The 19,825-nt window shown below is 38.2% G+C and overlaps 1 protein-coding gene across 1 annotated transcript in view; it reads right to left on the bottom strand.

Moving 5' to 3' along the window:
* Window positions 1–1,849: 1,849 nt before the first annotated feature.
* kcnk9 (potassium channel, subfamily K, member 9) overlaps window positions 1,850–19,825 on the bottom strand; it is a 47,922-nt gene continuing 29,946 nt past the window's right edge. Inside the window, exon 2 of the mRNA XM_069703375.1 lies at window positions 1,850–9,548. Within this exon, the coding sequence (XP_069559476.1) occupies window positions 8,665–9,548 (884 nt within the window). The 3' untranslated portion in view covers window positions 1,850–8,664. The remainder of the gene's footprint in view (window positions 9,549–19,825) is intronic.

The following is a 19,825-nucleotide window of genomic DNA, read 5'->3' as shown; positions in this document are numbered from 1 at the left end:
TACTCACTGATGGATGTAAATCTGACACAATGTTCCTGAAAGGATTCAGTTCAACATTTTTTTAAAAATACACTTATTTACTTACTTGACAAGAATTCCATGATCGGATATTATGAAGATGTTTTTGTCATTTTAATCCAAGCATAAAAAACAGCATTGATAGAAAATTCCTTGCACAATAATGACAAATAATTGTAAGTCAAAAGAATATGAACTGACAGTTAAATTATGTGGATTTCAAACAAATCATGACTTACAGTTTTGTTGGTTTTGATCACAGAGAAAATCTTGCTCATGAAGCGAGACTTTATTATGACACAAAAACCTTGATTTGCTTGCACATTGAATTGGACTTAAAAACCGATCTACACTGATGGAGGAGAGACAAGTTTCCATTGGTGGATTTGACTTGCACAGTATTGCTAAACATACACAATCCCATCGCTCCCACTGTAAAGATTCGACAGGAAAGGACAGTGTATGGAACTACATTGAGGTCACTTGACATTGTACTGCTCTTTTGTAGCATTGCACAATTATAAACTTTTATATTATATTTCTATTTCATGCTGTCAATGTCATAGAGTCTCTTTTTCAAAGCACGAGATAGATGGCTGCCATCTTCACGTGAAACACCTCTGTTGGCTGACGTTACACACTTTGTCAGATTGTTAGGTTTGGTTAGCTCCTCATGTGCAACACATTGTTTTCTGCTACTGAAGTATGAAGTTGAAAAGATTATGACTATGGTAGTGATTTCTACAAGAATGTATGAGAAAAAGCTAAAGATTCTCATCCTCAACATTGATAGCTAGCCAGCTAAAAGAGAAACAACAACTTGTTTAAGAAATTTGCACTTCAAACTGGTTTTTTTATGCTTGCATTAAAACAACACAAAATTTACTTTATTGATTAGTTCGATTAAATTAAAGTTTTAGCCAACAGCTGGTTAGCTTAAACAGCTCGAAACAAAAGCCACCTAAAGGCAGCTTTAAAGCTCACAAAATAACTCATGTCTAATTATTTTATTATGTATATTGTTTTTACACTTTGGGTTTGTACAAATTTTTACAAAATAAAAGAAATGAATAGTTATTTATTGAGTTTTAAAGGTGTTGGTTTGCAGATTTTGTGACCTTTGGATGGAGCCATAGCTGTCCAGTTTTATTTGCTAAGTTTAACTTTGCTGGGAAAAAAACCTGCGAATGTTAATCTTAACATCTTACTCTCAGCAAGAAAGAAAATAAGTCTATTTCCCATAAGGTTAAAATTATTCCTTTAACACTGCCATTTATGGAAATAAAGTAAAAGTTAAATATTTAAAGCAGAGGCGATTGGGTTTGCATATGATAATACCTCTTCTTTTTTTTTTACTTGCAGCTAAGATTTTCTGATCTGATCTGATCCTTGCCTGACTGCCTGAATATGTAACAGTGAGGCAGTTAAGGTCAAGGTGTCTCTTTTTATTCATCGGCAGATACTTTCGGGGTTCAGAAACTTCTGGCTTAGATGTTAGAAGGTCAACCTTCTACAAAAAAAAACAGTACAAATAAAATCAACAACATCTAAAGGACATTTGTTTAAACTTTGTAGATTAAGTATCCCAAAAAGCGTTTTTTTAATGAATTATTAAAGTTGATATTGAAATACTAAATTGTTTTAGTTTGGCTTTAAAAAACGGACATTTAGAAATTAATGAAACGTTTCTTTTAATGAGTGCATTTTTACAGATTTTAACCGAAACAACAACAATAAAAAATAAAAATCGCTTTTGAATTTGTAATTGGACTTCAAAGTCCAGCGGCTTGAGATGTTAGGCACTTACAAAAAAGACAAAAGGTTTCAGAAGGAGGCTCATCATTTTTATTCAAGTGCGTTATGGCTTCACCTGGGCCGTTCAACCTGGTGAGTCATCCACACCAAATCATGCACACACACTCACCAAAAAAAAAAAAAAAAAAAAAAAATCTGTCAAAGAAAGAAAAAAATAAAGGAAACATACAAATGTAAAATGTTATGTAAAATGTTCATTTCACTCTGAACAAATCTCAACAATCTCTTCTCTGCGTGTTGAAAAGAGAGGGGACTCATACTGGAGTGGACTGTACAGACATCAGTTTCAAACTTGCGACATAAGACGTAAAATCGGTTTAACATGACCGTCAAACCACATGGATGCCAACGAGACAGGATATAAATCTCCAGCGAGGAATATGGTACGTGGTATTATTTGTTCATTAGACCTACAGAAGAACCTATTGCAAAGGATAGCTCACAAATAGAGGTTGTGGAAAACAGCCTTTCTACTGTATCGTATTACACAGATAGTGCAATTTGTGTCTCTTTGTCCCTGTTAGAGGAAAACATGGCACTGTTGACAGAGAAATGGCCCGCGCCTACCTATGCAGTAAATGACGCCTGGAAGCCGAGCATGAAATGCAGCAAAAAACAAACGACAGCTAAAAAACCACCAGGAATCAATTCACCTCAGCATTGTTTGACGCCACGTAGCAGAAGACAAAATGTAGCGCGTGTGTTTGTCTGTTGAGAGCAATGACGTGTGTGTGTGGCGGTTTTCTCCACGCCATCTGTGTTATAGAGTAACATTCAGTCGAGGACCATCAGTGTGACATGTGGCACGATGGCAGACAAATCTGAGTAATACGCGAGCGTGTGGGAGAGAAGGGGTGGGTGAAAAACGGCATAACTCGCAGCTCATGAAGAGCAAATGAGTTCATTTGTTTGCTTCTTCCTTTAAAAATTTAAAAAAAAAAAAAATCTATTATGGCTGATACATTCCCCCAAAAAATTCTGCTTGGAAAAGTTGAACTGTGAAGTGAATGCAAAGCAGATGAAACTAATCACCTACTGCAGGTACATAATCCTTCAACCCTATCAGTGTCGTAAATTATAATTCTGGTTCATCACAACTTGGTACATCATTCTTAACACTGTAATCATCAAAGTAATATGTCAGATCTGGGAAAACTGGAACATCACTACAGCAAAGTCCAGAAAGCCAAGAAATGAACAGCACAACTGGCAATCCACTCTGCTGTCACTCGCTCGTTCCTAAGCAACAGTTTTGAAGCCTTGAGTCAGGAATTTTGGCTGTTGCCATCGTGTTTTTTTGCACTAAAAATGACCATATTTGGATTGAGAAAGACACTAGGAAGGCTGACTGCACCCCAGCCATGTAAATCAAACCAGTTTGCCCTCAAACATACCTGTCTTTGAGGCCTAATATATAATTAATGATTGAATTATTTCCAGACTGACCACCTCAACACTGATCAGAAGGAGTGGATGAAGCTAATGACACCATAATGACTTGTTTAGAAAATGTATAGACTTTGTATTTCATGAGAGAAGTTGACACTTTTTAAATGGGAGTGTATTGGAGCCGGAGGAATATCGGAGCCTCAGTGGTATTACACTTTAAGGCACTTCTGCATTGGCTTCACGTTTCAGTCCCGGAGACTACATCTATTTTTATATTCAGTCGATGGAACAACAATATCTGAATAAGCCAATGGTTCAGATCTAAACCACTTTATTTGGAGTTCAAAGTGTGAGCACCCAAACTGTTGGTGGGAATCCCTCACTGCACAGAAAAACACTGAATGGAAACCTATGAATGTTTAACAAAAACAGTTTGGGTCTCCCTTTTCCTGTTTTTCTCAATTTTCTCTTCCAAGTTTGTCCTTTAAGTTGGTTCACAGATAAGGTGTTTCATATTATGAACAAATGCCATGAAGAGATCAAAACCACCGATGCATTAATCGGTCTGTCAGTGTTCTCAGACTTACCCACACTGTTTGTGACACCGTTGGTTCCCTAAACATTTAAAGCTGCACTCGTAAATATTTTTGTGTGAACATGGATCATATGACAAAAAAAACAGTTACTTGGAGTGACATGCCCACAGAGAATTATCACTTGAATGTGGATTTGCTACAAGTTCTATATGTTCTATTGTAGATGATTGTTTTGGTTTTCCGGGGCCGACCTCAACATTTTTGTTCTGAGGTTTAGAAGGCAACTTTTTTCAGTGAAACAATTCTAATTAAAAAAAAAAAAAACTCTGCTCAGTACCAAACAGCAGGCAGACAAAGGTATTGACCTGTTGGTGAACGTAGCATAGCAACTAACAAGATAAGGAGCCAGATATTTTCCTCAGTACTTAAAAAAAGGGTTCATCTTGTACATGAATTCATCAGGCGTCTGTAGCCAAAATAAAATGTAATGTTTATATGACTGTTGGTTGTGTAAATAAACTTCTCAGTGGTCAGTCTTAATCATTTTTAAAAGGCAATAATGGGTCCATCTTCTTTTTGGCTTGCACTGCTGCCGCCTAGTGGCCACAAAATCAAGTGATGCAGCTTTAAAAAAAAAAAAAAGCACAGACTGCACAGCTGAGGAGTGTAGCTTCTAGAAAATGTTACTCAAGCAGGAAAAAAACGAAACATTTGTTAAGTATTTTCAAATGTGGATTAATACACACATGATTTATTGATAAAAAATATAAGATTATAATAAGATATGTCAGGCTTTGCACAAACACACTTTACTTTTTGTTTGGTTTTGGTCTTTTCATGGGATTTGCTGCCAGAATATTACCAGCTTTATCCTTTAAATCTGTCTAATCATCTCACTGCTCGTGTTTCTTGCACCATCTGCCTGCATTGTGAGCGAGGTTGCCGTATTCCCAAAGCCTAGCAATTACCTCTGCAAGCACAGTGTTATTATTACAGAGAGGAGTGATGGCCAAAACTATGAGAAGGAGACCCAAGTTGCTATAAACCCGGAATTATCTTTTAAGCCATTATAAGACGATTATGCCTTTTAAAAAGGTAAAGAAGTGATTCAGTCTGCTTTGCCGCTGGGTGTGTACTAAGTTCTAGAAGTATAAGATCATCTGTTGGTTTTCATCTCGTCATATGAGCTTGTATTGTATATCAGGGCTTAGATCTGTCTGTACATTAACCTCCTCTGCTCTATTGTTAGCCTTAAAGCCAGACCCCCACAGTCGTCCAACAGGCTTGCAAAAGCACAAACAGATCTGCAGCCGTCGTATTCCGATGTGCCCACTTCAACAGAAACACTGACCGCTGTTTCTTCAAGGCACATATGCTAATGTGTAAAAATACATATGCATATCAGCCACGAAAAGGCCTTTTTATTCCAAAGGTTGTTATAAACATATTGTACAGGATATTTTAGATAAGCCGGTATAGTTCCAATAATGAAACAATGTGTTGCGGGCTTATCTCGGACTCCACGCCTGGTCACATTTATCACAAATGAATAGGGTCCATGGCATTTTACCATGCGCCCAAACAGAGCAGCATTCAGCTTGTGAGGCATGCTCAGCTAGCCAGGAAATGAATAAGAAGCTTGTTAAACACTAGGCTGGAAAAAAAAAAAAAAAAAAAATACTAAAGGTAACAGTTTAGCTTGAAAGTTTACATCCTAAAAATTGTTGGTTTGTAGAAGTATTCATTAATTTTGAAGGCTATAAATCGCTATGGGAACAAAAGAGGTCCAAGCTAACTTAAAAAAGCTCCCCTCCTAATTCAGTCTTTACAAACAATATTTAAATTGACAGGTTAAATGTATTGAGAAGTCATTTAATCCTGATTCATTTAAATGGTGAAAATTTCAACAGTTGTGACCACATAAAGCGGACCGGACTTTAACACAAGCCTGCAATTAACATAAACATCCCAAGTCGTATCAAATATTTTCCCAGCCCTGTAGCTATCCCAAACAAAATCTATAATGCAAAGTGACTCCTGGTGTGTACACATCTGCATTAGACACAGCGAGATGATGCATCTCAGTCACGTTTCTCAGAAAAATCTCTGGCTGATGCACTTCTGGGATCGTGTTGGTTACAGGAGCAAACCAAAGGAAACGGTGATTCATTCAAACCTGAGAACAAACATCATTGTACAGCTCGTTTGAATGGGGAAATCAGGAAGCAGGTAAACAACCGCCGGACATAGGCAAAAAAAAAAAAAGGAACAGCTCATGTTGTAAATCATTCTTAACTATTTGCCATTAAGATACATTGTTATATGAAATAATTTCCCCATTCATCATATAAAGTTCATGCACTTATCAGCTCTTTCCAACATATAAGTAATCATCCACATCTCTTATTCTTCTTCAGATATTTTACAGACACTGAAAGGATCATCCTGATGTTATTAAGCTTTCCTTATCTGGGATCTTCCGCTGTACCCTCACATAAACTCATACTAACTAATTCAGCTTATTTCCGTGTTGGCATGTTTATCAGGTTGTTTTTCCCTAATGGTTCCAAAGTGCATGCAAACCTCAAGAGTTGTCAGTTTAGATCTGCATGCTTCCCGGTCCCGGCGAACACTTCTGTGGTTAGGTCTCAGCAGCAGACTCGGGGGTCAGTTGCTGCAGGCAAGCATCACGTTATGAAGTGCAGTGCTCCGGAGCCATGACCATGCATGTCCTTTGATTCAAATATGTACTGCTTTTAAACTCAGCTGGAGTCATTTAATTGCACTTTGTAGCTGCAGGTTAAAGAGAAAACCCACCTTCTGATCCTCTTACACTGTTTTACATCATGACTCGGCAATGCTCTCTTCATTGATCTTCATTCGAGGATTTTCCAAGAACCCGTAAATTAACTTCCCTCAGCCTGAGTCATGGACTACAAACTCCCATAATGCTTCAGTTTATGTTTCTGATGACATTAAATGTACTTGTCATGAACAGTACTGTCTGTGATAACAGGTGTATAATGTGGCTCTTTAAGACGCTATTGGTAAGAAATAACCCAGGTGAAGTCATAGTGATGTCATCAGACTTGCTTGAAACTTAAATTTTGAAACAGAAAGCTTGTGTGACTCTACAGTTGTAGAATTTGTCAAATGTTGTCATTTAGGAGACAGTGAGGGTTGAATGAAAAATGCTCTTGGGTTGCATCATGGGAATTGTAGGATCCCGTTGTTCATAGGGATTAATCTGTACTAAAGACTAAAATTCTATGCTACATCCATATTAATCATTATTTTTTTTTACATGCATTCTTTGTGTGTCTCCCAAATTAGCTGAATATTAAATCCCTGAAAGATCTTGGTTGCATTGCATGCTGGTCCATTAAGGCAACTTTTAATTTAAAAAAAAAACCTGGTGTCTCTTTTATAAAATCAATCTGCTATCACTGCAAAGCGTGTAATACGCCCATTAGTCCACTGGAGGGCACTGTGTCAGTGTCATGTTTTTGCCTCTCCTAAGCATGAAAGCTAAAGTGCTTTAGGTTGGGGCACCAAAAACACGTGGTTAGGATTAGGAAAAGATCATGGTTTGGGTTTAAATTATTATAAATTATTTTATGTAACTAGCATAATGTATGTCACATAAGTTACTTAGCATACTTATATATGTAACTTTAATATTTTCCTAAAAAAAAATACACCTTAACTTTATCTTTCGCTCGAACTCAAATGATCTGCGGAGTGAAAGCCCTGTTTGTTCCAACCAACCACCCCTATCCTTTTTCCTGTATACTTAGACTTTATAACTCTTTGTACTTCCTCACGTTACCTCTGTCACAAAACATCAATTTTTAACCCTGCTAATACATGTGATACTTTTCATGCAGAAGCGGTGCAAAATGAAACACTGACATGATGCCCTCTAGTGGACTGGCACGTGTATTACACACTTTGGTTTGATACCAGGCTGTATCCCTATAGGACTGTTTAATATCTTTGTAAAATAATAATCGTAGAGCGGAGCACGGGCACTTTAACTGAACTCATATTTAGTGTGAAGCTCGGTGGGCGAAAGACACACAATCAACCTTTTGGTTGGTTGAACCCAAAAATGGGAAAATCTGTTCAACAGAATGGCGTGGAAGGTGTTTTTTTTTTCTTTTTTCTTTTAGGCCGCTATTAACTTAAAAGGGCTGCGTGGTGAAATTAGAGCTGTTGTGTCCAGATTGGATCGTTCAGTATGAGAGGGAAATATCAATAACAGCAGCATGATCCTTTGAATCCAAGACAAACACACACCCTTCACACACAGCTGCTCTGAAAACAGACTAAACAATGTCACAAAACCATGGCATACTATTAAATGACATCTAATGCACATGCTAATATTGGCAACAATATTTTGGCTTGATGTGTGACGAAACCATTGAAATATATGATTGCTTATAGAAAACAATACCTGATGCTTTAAGTCATTTTAAATTCTATGTCTGCAGTGAGGCCATGGAATAAGTACAGAAATGTTTCTTCAAGTTAAGGTGAAACAAGCATACTCCCCTTGGAAAAATAGCATTTCCCCAGTGTGCATCATTTGGTATGAAACCAAAGTTAATATATCAATTTAGTCGTGTAAATCTGTCATAAGGAAGGTTTTGCAGTTTGTGTTGAGTGTCTTTTAAATGGTGCAATCTCTTGAAAAAATAGACATCCATGCTTCATGCTTTGCATCCCATTGTGTCCACGCTTGCTGTTCTGCGTAGTGTCCTTTATCTGATCCCAAGAATACGTATATTACATACAACCAAACCGGGGAAAAAAAGTGCTGAAATAAGATTTGGTAAGGAGCAGCATTGGAAATGTTTGACCTTGTGTATAAAACATGGAAACTCATTTGTCCTGTGAGCGTTCAGATAGATTTCCTTCTCCTCATGAGCTGGTGATTGTCTGTGAAGCTGTGAAGGCCCGGAGACACCGAGCTGATGGGCGACGGGAAGAAGCTGTTTTTCAAGGTGCTGGGCGAGATCTCCTCGATCCTGTAGGAAACCGAGTGAAAGTACTGATTGGGGTTCAGCTGCGAGCTGAATGAGTTCTGATGGGAGAAGGCACAGCCCAGGCCTCCCATCCCTCCCCCAGAGCTGCCGAAGTCATGCGAATGGTAATGCATACAGGAGCACACCGACTGCAAGTCAGTCACTTCTGCACGGTAGGGCTCGCGCCGTCGCCGGCCCCGCTGCAGCGACTCGTCCTGGATGTGGATGATCATGCTGTTCCGATTGCCAGCGAGCGAGGCCCGCTCCTCGGCGTCCCGCCGCTCGTCCTCGCTGTTCATAGTCAGGAACCGGAGCACCACCAGGTTGAGGAAGGCCCCGATGACAGTCAGGCCTACCAGGATATACATGAAGCTAAAGGCCACGTAAAGGGGCTTCTTCTGGAGGGCCCGGTTCTTTTGCAGGGCCACAAAGTCCCCAAAGCCTATAGTTGTTAATGTGATGAAGCAGTAATAGTACGACTGGAAGAAGCTCCAGTCCTCGTAATGGGAGAAGGCGGCGGCGCCGATGCACAGCGTGCCGATGCAGGAGAAGAAGCCCACGGTCACCATGTTCTCCATGGATACGTCGGTGATGTTCATGCCGCAGCACTTCTTGATGCGTTTCAGGAGGTACTTGACAAAAGTGTTCATCCTCTCGCCCAGACTTTGGAACATGACAAGAGTCAAAGGGATTCCCAGGACGGCATAAAACATGCAGAAAGCCTTCCCTGCATCGGTCCCCGGCGCTGCGTGCCCGTAGCCTGAGAAGAAGACAAGACAGACAGTAGCAATTAGTGATGCGGAAACAAATTTGGTGAAAGTGCCGGGTGGTTGAGGCGGCCTCGACTGCTACTCTAAAAAAAAAAAAAAACAACCTCCGGATCAGCTTTTGTTTACAAACATGAGCAAGCAAGAAATCTGCCTAAGAGTGTGCGAGCGCTGCCAAAAGAGGTATTGAATAGGTGCACGGCACGGAAATGTGTCTGCTCATTAATCTTATTTGGGCTCAAAGATGACGGGAGGGGCGTCCAATTAGTCAGAAGTTTCCGGTGAGGTAAAAAGAAGTTGGAGGAGGGATCGGAAAAGGGAGTCATGGGAGAGCCAGTGAAGCTTTTAGCTTAATTAGACTTTATCTTTAGACCACAAGCTGCTGACTCACACACAAATAGACTTTTTGGAAATCAACCTGTACGGCCAACAATAGGATTCATACACTATATTCACTTTAATTTCTAAATGCAGTATTAATGAATTTACGTGAGTGGCGGGCTCTTCACGAAGTTACTTCAGGGATTACAGCATGAATGGAGCTCCTGAATATGCAGGCTTTCAAAAGCAGTGTCTTATTGATTAGCTCTCCTCCCTCACAGCCTCCAACTGTGAGTATTAAACACCAACTTCAGAGCCAAGAAACACCCACCATCAGTTGGCATGTGGACCATTTCAACAACTGCCTTCCAACAGGAGACAACATATTTTTGGTGTGCTGTACAGCAATTTTTAACATTTTATTTATTTATTTATTTACATGTCCTGAACAAGTTCTGTGTTTTTGAACTCTCAAATATTGATTCTGTCTTTTTTTCCATATGGTTTCCACCCACACGGGCATGTGTTTAGTTATGCACTTAAAAAAATAATAATCTTGGCTCGAGCATTCTGATTTGCAGCAACAAGCAGAAAGCTGATATTTGCATGTTATTGACCTGAAGTTTGAAAAGTGGACTTTAAAGCAACACACTGTTTTTATTATACAGTAAGCATTGCAATTCAATGGATTAAAATGCAGGTTTACATATTTTTATTAAATTTTGAGCCATTTTTTCTTCATCTTTACTCAGAGCACAATTAACTTTATATTTTAAATAAATTTAGAGACGCATTCATTATTTTTCATATTAACAATTAGCTAAATGACTTTGCATAATGTGAAAGGGTGTATTGGTACTGATAAACCCATAATGAATAATCATCATTATCATCATCATCATCATCATCACAGGTCTACTATACCTGCTCCTCACTTGGCATCTCACAAGTATTACATAATCGACTGATCACAAGTATTTAAACTGGCATCAATTATTTCTCATTACAGTTGGATGAAACTAGCAGAAATCCATCAGTATCGCCACATTGTTTCCCAACATTTGAGGTTGGACTGTTATTTTCCCTTAAGGAAGTCATCTCGTCACGCCCCTCTTCTTCTTCTATGGTAAATGGCACATAAGTGTACAATTAGCACCAGCAGCTGTTTATCTCAAAATGACTGTATTTTAATGAGCATTCAATATTAACCTCATGGATTTAGCTGCAAAGCTGAATACCACAGCTTAAAATCTGCTCTTCTTATTCACAAGGTTTATGTGTATTATTATAATAATGATTAGGTTTCTACTAAAATTGTTGCGTAAAATGAAAGAAAAAACACAATGAAATCCCGATTATTTGTATGACAATCGTCAACCAACATTTCACAATTGTGACAGCCAACAGCAAACAGACAAACTTTAGCAGATTAACAAAGTGGAGCATTTAACAACTAAACATCGAGATATTTCCCTCAGGAGGAGGTGGAGAACAAAACATGGCAAAAAAATATAAAAAATGCAGATAAACAGTAACGTGTAAACAAGCAATTGTTTTCCAGCATGTTCTCCTGCAAAAAAAAGCCAACACTATATATATATGTATACATATACATATATATATATATATATTGATCCTGCAACTTTCAGCTTCCTATTAATTATGTTAACCAAAAAAAACCCTCAAATATTTAACTTCCCAGCATGCACTGTAGTCTCCTGCTGTTCTATTGTCTTTCTAAAATTACATTAAGCACACTGACAGTACATTTTACAAGTGCAACCAGTGGCAGTGACAGAACTTTTCTACGATACAATGACAGCAATGGGAGCCAATTTGAGGATGAGTCTCCTCCTCAGCCTTGTTGGTATCTGCAGGAAAAGAACAATTGTAGATCATATATCCGGCCGAGGACTGGCTGCCTAATTCACAGCAACATCTGATGTAGAGATCTGACACTTGTTCACTTCTGAGATGACAAATGGGAATATAAGAAAAGTGAGAGCCTTTTCTCCATGAATAAACACGCCAGCATCCATCCATCTATCTGAAATGTTAATGGCCATCAACGGTAACTGCAGGCAGTCTAATAATCCGATGTGTCGTGCCACCACAGTACCGAGCTAGAGAAGTACGATAGGCAGTCGTGATGTCACTGTAGGCCAGCTCAGCTATGATATTACTACTTTCAAAGTTAATGTGAAGTTACATTTTACCTAACAATCTTGTACAGTTTACTGTATTTATTAGTTTCAGAATGTACTTTCCTTATTCTGCACACCTTCCACTTACTATTGGCTTCTGTTATTTCAAAACACAGTGGAAATCAACTTAATGAAAATGAACTTGATGAAAATAAGAAAAGTGCAGTACAGTATCGACTGAGAATAATGTTCGAGGCTGATCGATCATTTTTACCTTGGAAACAGAATGCTCTTAACATACGGTTCACTTATTAAAACAAGAAACCTTAAACATTAACGTATGTTACAATCTGCCTCATTCAGTTTGTGCTCTACGACCACCTGTTATTATCTGTGACTGAATTTCCACACTAAAATCACATATCAACTGATCGAACTTCACTTGCTAATGAGGACAGAAAACACAGCTGAAATCTCCAAATGAAGCCAGCAATAATTCTACCTAAATAGTTCTGCAGTGTTTTAAGCTGATGTCAGTCAACGGCCCAATCCGCTAATTTACAGACTTTAAAACAAGTTCCTTGTAAGTCCACAAGGGCCTCGGGCTTTCCCAATGTCAAACTGTTAAATCCATGAAGGCACTGATGTGCACTTTCTGACACATTCTGTGAGTCTGCAATCCACAGACTTTCCTGAGGGACTTTCCCTTAGTTCATAGCGAAATTGGTAATGTAGCCTATAAAACGTGGTTGTCCTGTCCCGACACAAAATGTAAACAAACCAAGCATGGATGGTGTCGGGAGGAAATCCACTAAGAAGTATAAGAGCACCTGGCTACTTGCCGCTGTGGTTATGGTTTGTAAAGTTGTTTCTATTTTAAGTCAAACAGCTGCATTGCGTGTATGTTATTAGTAATTTGTTAAAATGTGTTAGACAGGCACATACATTATATATATTTATAGTACATGTATATATATGATATAATACTCTTTTCTCCAGCTGCGAACACGTGTGATGTCAGTTAAGTCGGTGAGAGTTTGGTGTTTAGAATTTAGGGGGCTGATTGGACCTTAAAAATAAATCCCTGACATCACTGTGGCTGGTTCTGGAAAATAATCAGCACAAATCTTAACAAAGTGTTTGCCTTTAAATGCAAAGAAACATGCCGCATTACTGATTTGAAAATATTTGAAGTTTGATGTGTATGCAGGAGGTTTTGCTGGTGCGTGCTGACAATAAATGGACTGATTACATTCCCTGACCAATCAGCAGCGAGGTGCACGCTACTTCTACATGCAGCCAAGGGAGAGTCGCTTCTATCAACAAAACAACTTCACTGAAAATATCCCAAATACATAACTCTCTGTTGCTCTCGCTTGTGGCACAGATAGAATATTAATGGTAATGCGCTTTGTGAATATAAGATGACCAAGAAAGATATTAAGCAAATCTGTAACTCACAACAGATATTAACAATTCATAGACAATTCATTTTCATTGTTCCAACATAATTTATTCCAGTAATGTAGGAGAACAAAAAATGGAATGGACAAAGTAAATATCATCTACACGAGGCAGCAAAACATGCTTGTTGCATCCTAAAAGTATTACACAATTATAATTGCATCTGAGGACAGATTTGTATACCCAGCCATCTGTCTTCTACCCATCTTGCTCGAAATTAGCAAATTAATTGATATTGATTTTTATTGCTTAAATTTGTTCTCGGCAAGTAATTATGACATAATGAAGTACAGTGGCAGCTGTGAAGAAGTGACAGCTTTCATTTGATTCGCGCTCCAACTCGACTATGCCGGCAGATTACCACAAATCTAGTCCGCAGATAATCTTTCAACGTTATATTTTACACTGGGAGACGTCATACCGACTAAATACTCTTTCTGTGTGGTCATTTAAGTTTTTTTTTCTCAGCAGGCTCTCCATGCTGCAATCACACAGTGTAATAGCTATACATTCAAGAGAAACTCTGAAATACAAAATAGATATATATCTGTTATACAAAATATATATTTTGTATTTCAGAGGTTCCCAAACGTTTCAGACCATGAACCAAACTGAATGACCCAAGTTCCACTTCCTACTGCAAATACCAAAGGTTTTTTCATAAAATAAAATTCACTGATTTCACAATGCAAAATCCTCAGAAAGGTTATATAACAACGACGTAACGATACTGTTTCAAAAACAGAGAAGTGGCACCACTCAGTGGCTCAACTACCGAAGCTTCTTCATCAGTGAAAGGTTCGTTCACAGACTGTTTCTACAAATAAATGTAGGCACCCGGGCTGAAGAGTGAAGGTAATGTCAGTCTTAAACTGCAATACCACTGAGGGCCACTAGGGACTGGCTCCTAAAAAAAACTCCATAAGACTCACATTCTTTAATGAAATGCAAAGTAAATACATTATGGTCTCATTAGCTACATTCACTACTTCTGATAAGTGTTTTGCTGGTCCTTCTCAAAATGTTTTTCAAATTGATTAAATAATAGGCCTCAAAGAGAGGTATTCTTTGGTGCGTGTCTGGTTTGATTGACATGTCTGATGTGCAGTCAGGTTTCTTGTATAGGTGGGTGTAGCAGAGTGTACTCGGGGTCAGATCCACCCCTCGCGCCTTCCTAATTCGTACAAATATGGACACTTTTAGCCATGAAAAATCAAAGTGGCGATGGCCAAAATGCCAAACTCCTGGCTTCAAAACCATAGTTCATAAACCAATAGGGGGCGCTACAGTGGGGTTGCCATTTGTTTGTTTTTTGACCCATCAGGTCCAGTGTTGTTAACTTGCCTCTCGACTGTTTGTTGTACCTCGTAACCATTTGGAAATACCGCTCATCCTACTGGCTAAAATCAACAACCAAGGTGTTAAAACCCAGCTCTGTCGAGCTCACGTTAGCGTTGCGTGATCTTGGATCCGATGTGACTACGCGCAGGCTAATTTTGTTTCTTAAATATCTAAATGTTTAACCATAAATGTTTATATTATTGAAGAGTGATGTGTATATATAAAAGCCATGAGTAATAAAATAAAGTTAAAGAACATTTTTTGGGACTTGGGCAAGTTGGAGTGGAGTTGTTAAGGCCTCTCAGCAATTCTCTTGCCTGCCACTAGTTGGAGCCTCGCGTACCACTGGTGGTGCAAGTACCCCATTTTGGAAATCACTGCCCTATTTGATTTATAATGCTCTTTTGAAGTTTAAAGCTGGACGACAAAGTGTGTGTGATGATGGTTGATAGCATTGCCTTGTCCAAAGTCTGGACTTCTAAGGAATCATGAAAATAGTGCATTAAAAGTAAACAAATAAAACAAAAGGCCCCCTCTTGTCAGTCTGAGGTCTCCTGCCCCAACATTCATTAGTGTCCTCACATTTCCTGGGCAATAAATACAATATGATTAACATGGATTTAAAGGGACCCACAGAGTGCATATTAATTTGTAAAAGTAATCATCTGACATTTATTGAATCAGATACTGTCCACATGGGTACTGTCTGTCATCGATTGATATGAGGTAATAAGATGATACATTAATACATTTTGTCAAGGGACTCTGAGAAAAATATCCTCAACTGCGTAACTTCTGATGCATTTCTCAAATGTGGTCTCTTTAAATCAGAAACAGTCAAAAAGGCATTACAAAGCCTGAAACAACAGAGAAGAAAAAAATGGCCTTTTTAGTGATTATGTCTCTTAAAGAATTTCTTTGATGTCATTGATGGGATGTGCAGTTTCTGCTGCAGCCCTGCGCTGTGTAATCTGTTTGTCCTGTTATAACGACTCTGTTATCTGCTGTCGTCTTGGGAACAGACATATTTGCCCTGCCGCACACCGAGCACTGCCATGCACAGGTGCTTTTGTGCTCATGTGTGCACAGGTGAACGTTTGTGTACGGCAGAAAGAGAATCACACTGTTTAGTGACGGATAAAAGCACAAAGGGGGTGGGGTCACTCAAATATTACATAATAAGGCTCATCTTAAAAATGGAGGGGTTATATTCTGCAGGCCTCCTGAAGGTGGAGGAAGAAGACGTAATGTGTTTTAATTTGTATTCTCCAACAAGCTGCGGCAGACAAGATGTGTTTGTAAAAACACACCAGTCTTATCAGCCGCAACCACAAAGTGAGGCTGCAACAGAGAACAGCTCCCAATCCATTAATTGAGATGCTGTAAATTTGCTGTGTATGCTCAAATGTCAATCTGATGTGGGGAAGCTCAGAAAAAAATGATCTCCGAAGCAGATTTTCCTTCGGCAGAAATGTTTTTGGTACTTCCTTTTTGAACATATTAATATGCAAGGTAGTAGGATTATAAAAAACAATACAATAATTGATTGCTTTAATAAAAGAGAAACATTGTGTAATTTGCTGCATAAACCTGGCATTCAAAAGTGAATTAAAAAATAAATCCCCAGGACATCTATTAAAGAGTAAACAGAAAAGAAATGAAGTGATAATCAAATTTTTCTGTGCATCTTCATGAGCTTAAATTTAGCGCTGCAGCTTCTCCCACAGAAACATTTCAGTTTTAACAAGTTTTCTGTATCACTGCACATCTGTTGAGTCACTCTACCAATCTTTGAACAAGCCAGAGTGGGAAGTGTGATAACATGTCTACACAAAGGTGCCTCCTGAAAATAGTGCGATTATCAATTTGGAGTAGGAGGAGGTAGAAAGCTGCAGCTCGATACACTTTCATGTCCCGCTCTTTTTTCTACAACCCTTCAATCAAATTAGTCTGTGTGAGGCTGTGCTGATCAACAGGTCAATATGCTACCATGCAGATGTTTGGTAGGCACGATGTTTACTGTGGTGGACATCTTAGTTTAGCATATTAATATTTGCTAATTAACACTGCTGCTCAGGCTGATGGAATGTCATTAGTCAACATTAGACAAATACAAATTTTACATCATGATGACACAAGACAAAATGTCAGGGGATGAACACAGGGGAACATCGATGTCTGTATACTAAGTAGTGGTAATAGTAATACTCAGTTCATCAATCCAAGTATCAAAATTAAAAGTACTTATTATTCAAAATGGCTCAATTTAGATTGTTACATTTATTGAATTTAAATTATTGGAATATTGAGCAACATTTTAATTTATAGCTAAAGCTAATTTTAACACGTGATGCTGCTGAATTGTCTAATCTACAGATAACATTACGTGTATAACAAACTGATCATGCGGTTTATTTGTAAGATATTGATCTGAGAAGTAACACATAACTAAAGCGGTGAAATAAATGGAGCAGTGAAGTATAAAGTACAATATTTTCCTCTGAAATGTAGTCCAATGAAAGTATAAAATAGTATCAAATGGAAATACTCGAACAGTACAAGTATCTCTAAATTGTAATTAGTTACAGTACTTGAGTAAATGTGCTTCAAACCCAGGATGCAAACACAATCAGTGTACTAGCTATGAAAAAAATACATTTTATCCAAAACCACCATGTTTTAGTGGAAACGCCAGAATGCAACAACAACAGACTCGGCAACTAAATTCTGACACATATGAAGGATGTGACTTCAAAATCCAGAGAGAATAAACATCTGCAGACGAAAGCATCAGATCTGTGTGGACCTTCCTCAAAGTAATACATAACACAAACACAAATGTCCTATTTCCATCATGTTCTCTACATACCTTTTCACAGTTTGAAGTTTGATTAGTGGTCTTTCAGGTACACACCCTCATCGTCTGCAAAATACAGAACCAAGAATATCCACTTTATTTGCTCGTTGTGAAGTATCCAGACCCCTCAAGTCATCTAGGACAGTTTACTCAGGGTTCCCAGAATCAGAACCAAGTAATGTGAAGCACCCCCCCCCCCCCGTGGAACAATCTTCCTGAACACCTGAGGTCTGCTAAAATGGGCAGCTCATTTAATCAGGTCTTAAAGCATTATTGTTTTGTGGCTACCATGAATAAATATGTAATTTCAATGACTTGCATTTCTATGCCTCTTTAAAGCACTTTGAATTGTCCTGTGTTTATTGTCTTTAAATTACAATTACAACTTTAGTTTATGTTTAATATCTTGTTTCTGATGCATTTCCATGCCTCTATAAAGCATTTTAAGTGCCCTGTGTGAATGGTGTTTTGTGGTTTAATTGCAGCTGCCTGGAGAATTACGGCCACCAGCTGTTGATCTCGATGAATCAACTCCTAATATGCAAAAGAGTTGTGGATGTAAATTGGCATGAACTCTTTTGCTGAGTTTCACAAAATTTGGTTTAAAAATGAATAACATTTGAATAGAAACTTCAATTCAACGATAGAGGAAAAGTCAAAAGAACACAATCTGAGAACCAAGAAAATCTAAACAAATTGTATTCCAACTCGTCCAAAAATTGTTTAACTGGATAACTGAAAACTGTAACCGGCTGCTGATGCTGGATTCAAACTCAAGGAATTACCAGAGTTAGTAGGATTCATCCTCTGGGCACTATAAATATCTGTATATGTTGGTAATGGCAGTCCATCTAATGGTGGACATTTGACCGCAAGGAATGTTACTAAAAGCCAAAAAGATCATCCTCATTGTTCATCATCACCATCATCACAAGAGTTACTGTAATCTATCCTCTGGGGACCATATATATATATATACTGTATATATGTACCAAAGTTACGGTGAATCAATCCTCTGGGGACTCTAAATATATTTGCTAAAGGTACTGTGAATCGATCCTCTGAGGACCTTAAATAGCTGTAGGATATGTCATGGCAGTCAGTGGTGGGGATTTTTCATATGAACCAACATAGTGGACTAACTTAATATGATTATGACCAAGATGATCACTGTTGAAAACTAAACAGGATAACATTAGACAAATACTACATCAACACTTCAAACCCACATATGTGAACAGAATGATATATTCCCTCAAACAAAATGCACATATGCAGCTATCACTAAATTCAATCCATAACTGAATCCATGTATTCATCCCCTGTGGCTATCCAGTCGCATCCAAAGTGCTTCTTGTGTTTTACACATTAATGAACATACCAAAGCAGCTTTCATCATAGATTGCATGACTCAACCTTTGTTTGGCTGCAATCCACTTTACTATGACTTATTTTGAATGTCTGCCCACACCCACAATGTGAGCTCTATAGGTCTGTGTGAGTGAGCGTGAGTCATTGTTTTTCAAACTCAAAATTGACACAGCTGGCAGCCTCAGTCCAATTATTATATCATTCTAGTATTATTTCATAAATATTGAATTTATCCTCTACTCGAAGAAAAGGGAACATTCCACGGTCATCGAGTGGCTTAATGAATTAACCAACAGCCGACACCTTGAAAGAGTACGGGTTCTTGTGAAAGGACAGATGCAAAGACCCAGTTGCATCTCATCTCCTACCTGGTGATTCAACATTAATCCTTACAGCAACTGAAATCATTAAATATTCATGCTAAATCTTGAGTGGGGCATGGAAATGTCTGGGTGAGATCAGTGAGGAGAGTAAAGTCAAAAACATAAAAACATTGTTCATGTAAATAATACAGTCACCTGTGAACTGTCTTTGATTCGTTTTTTTTTTTTTAAAGCTGCATTAATAGATTTTTGTCAGTCACTTGGAGACGGTGGAGAAGCGACAACACAAGATTAGCCTAATATTAGTTTATTAGATTGATAGTTGATAGTCGTTGCTTATTTACATATGTAGCATACATTTTAGCTCTGGCATTCATTTTGAGTTAATTTTTTGTCCATCTCATAAATGTACCATATTTACTTTCCTTTGAGCTTTGTTTTGGGTTCCA

This window comes from Brachyistius frenatus, unplaced genomic scaffold (genome assembly GCF_029030835.1).
Source record: "Brachyistius frenatus isolate BFR_SWC_R1_liver_20210118 unplaced genomic scaffold, ASM2903083v1 Contig_46, whole genome shotgun sequence".
Lineage (NCBI taxonomy): Eukaryota > Metazoa > Chordata > Actinopteri > Embiotocidae > Brachyistius > Brachyistius frenatus.
The sequence above is the reverse complement of the archived record's forward strand: the minus strand, read 5'-3'. Positions and strand labels throughout refer to the sequence as shown.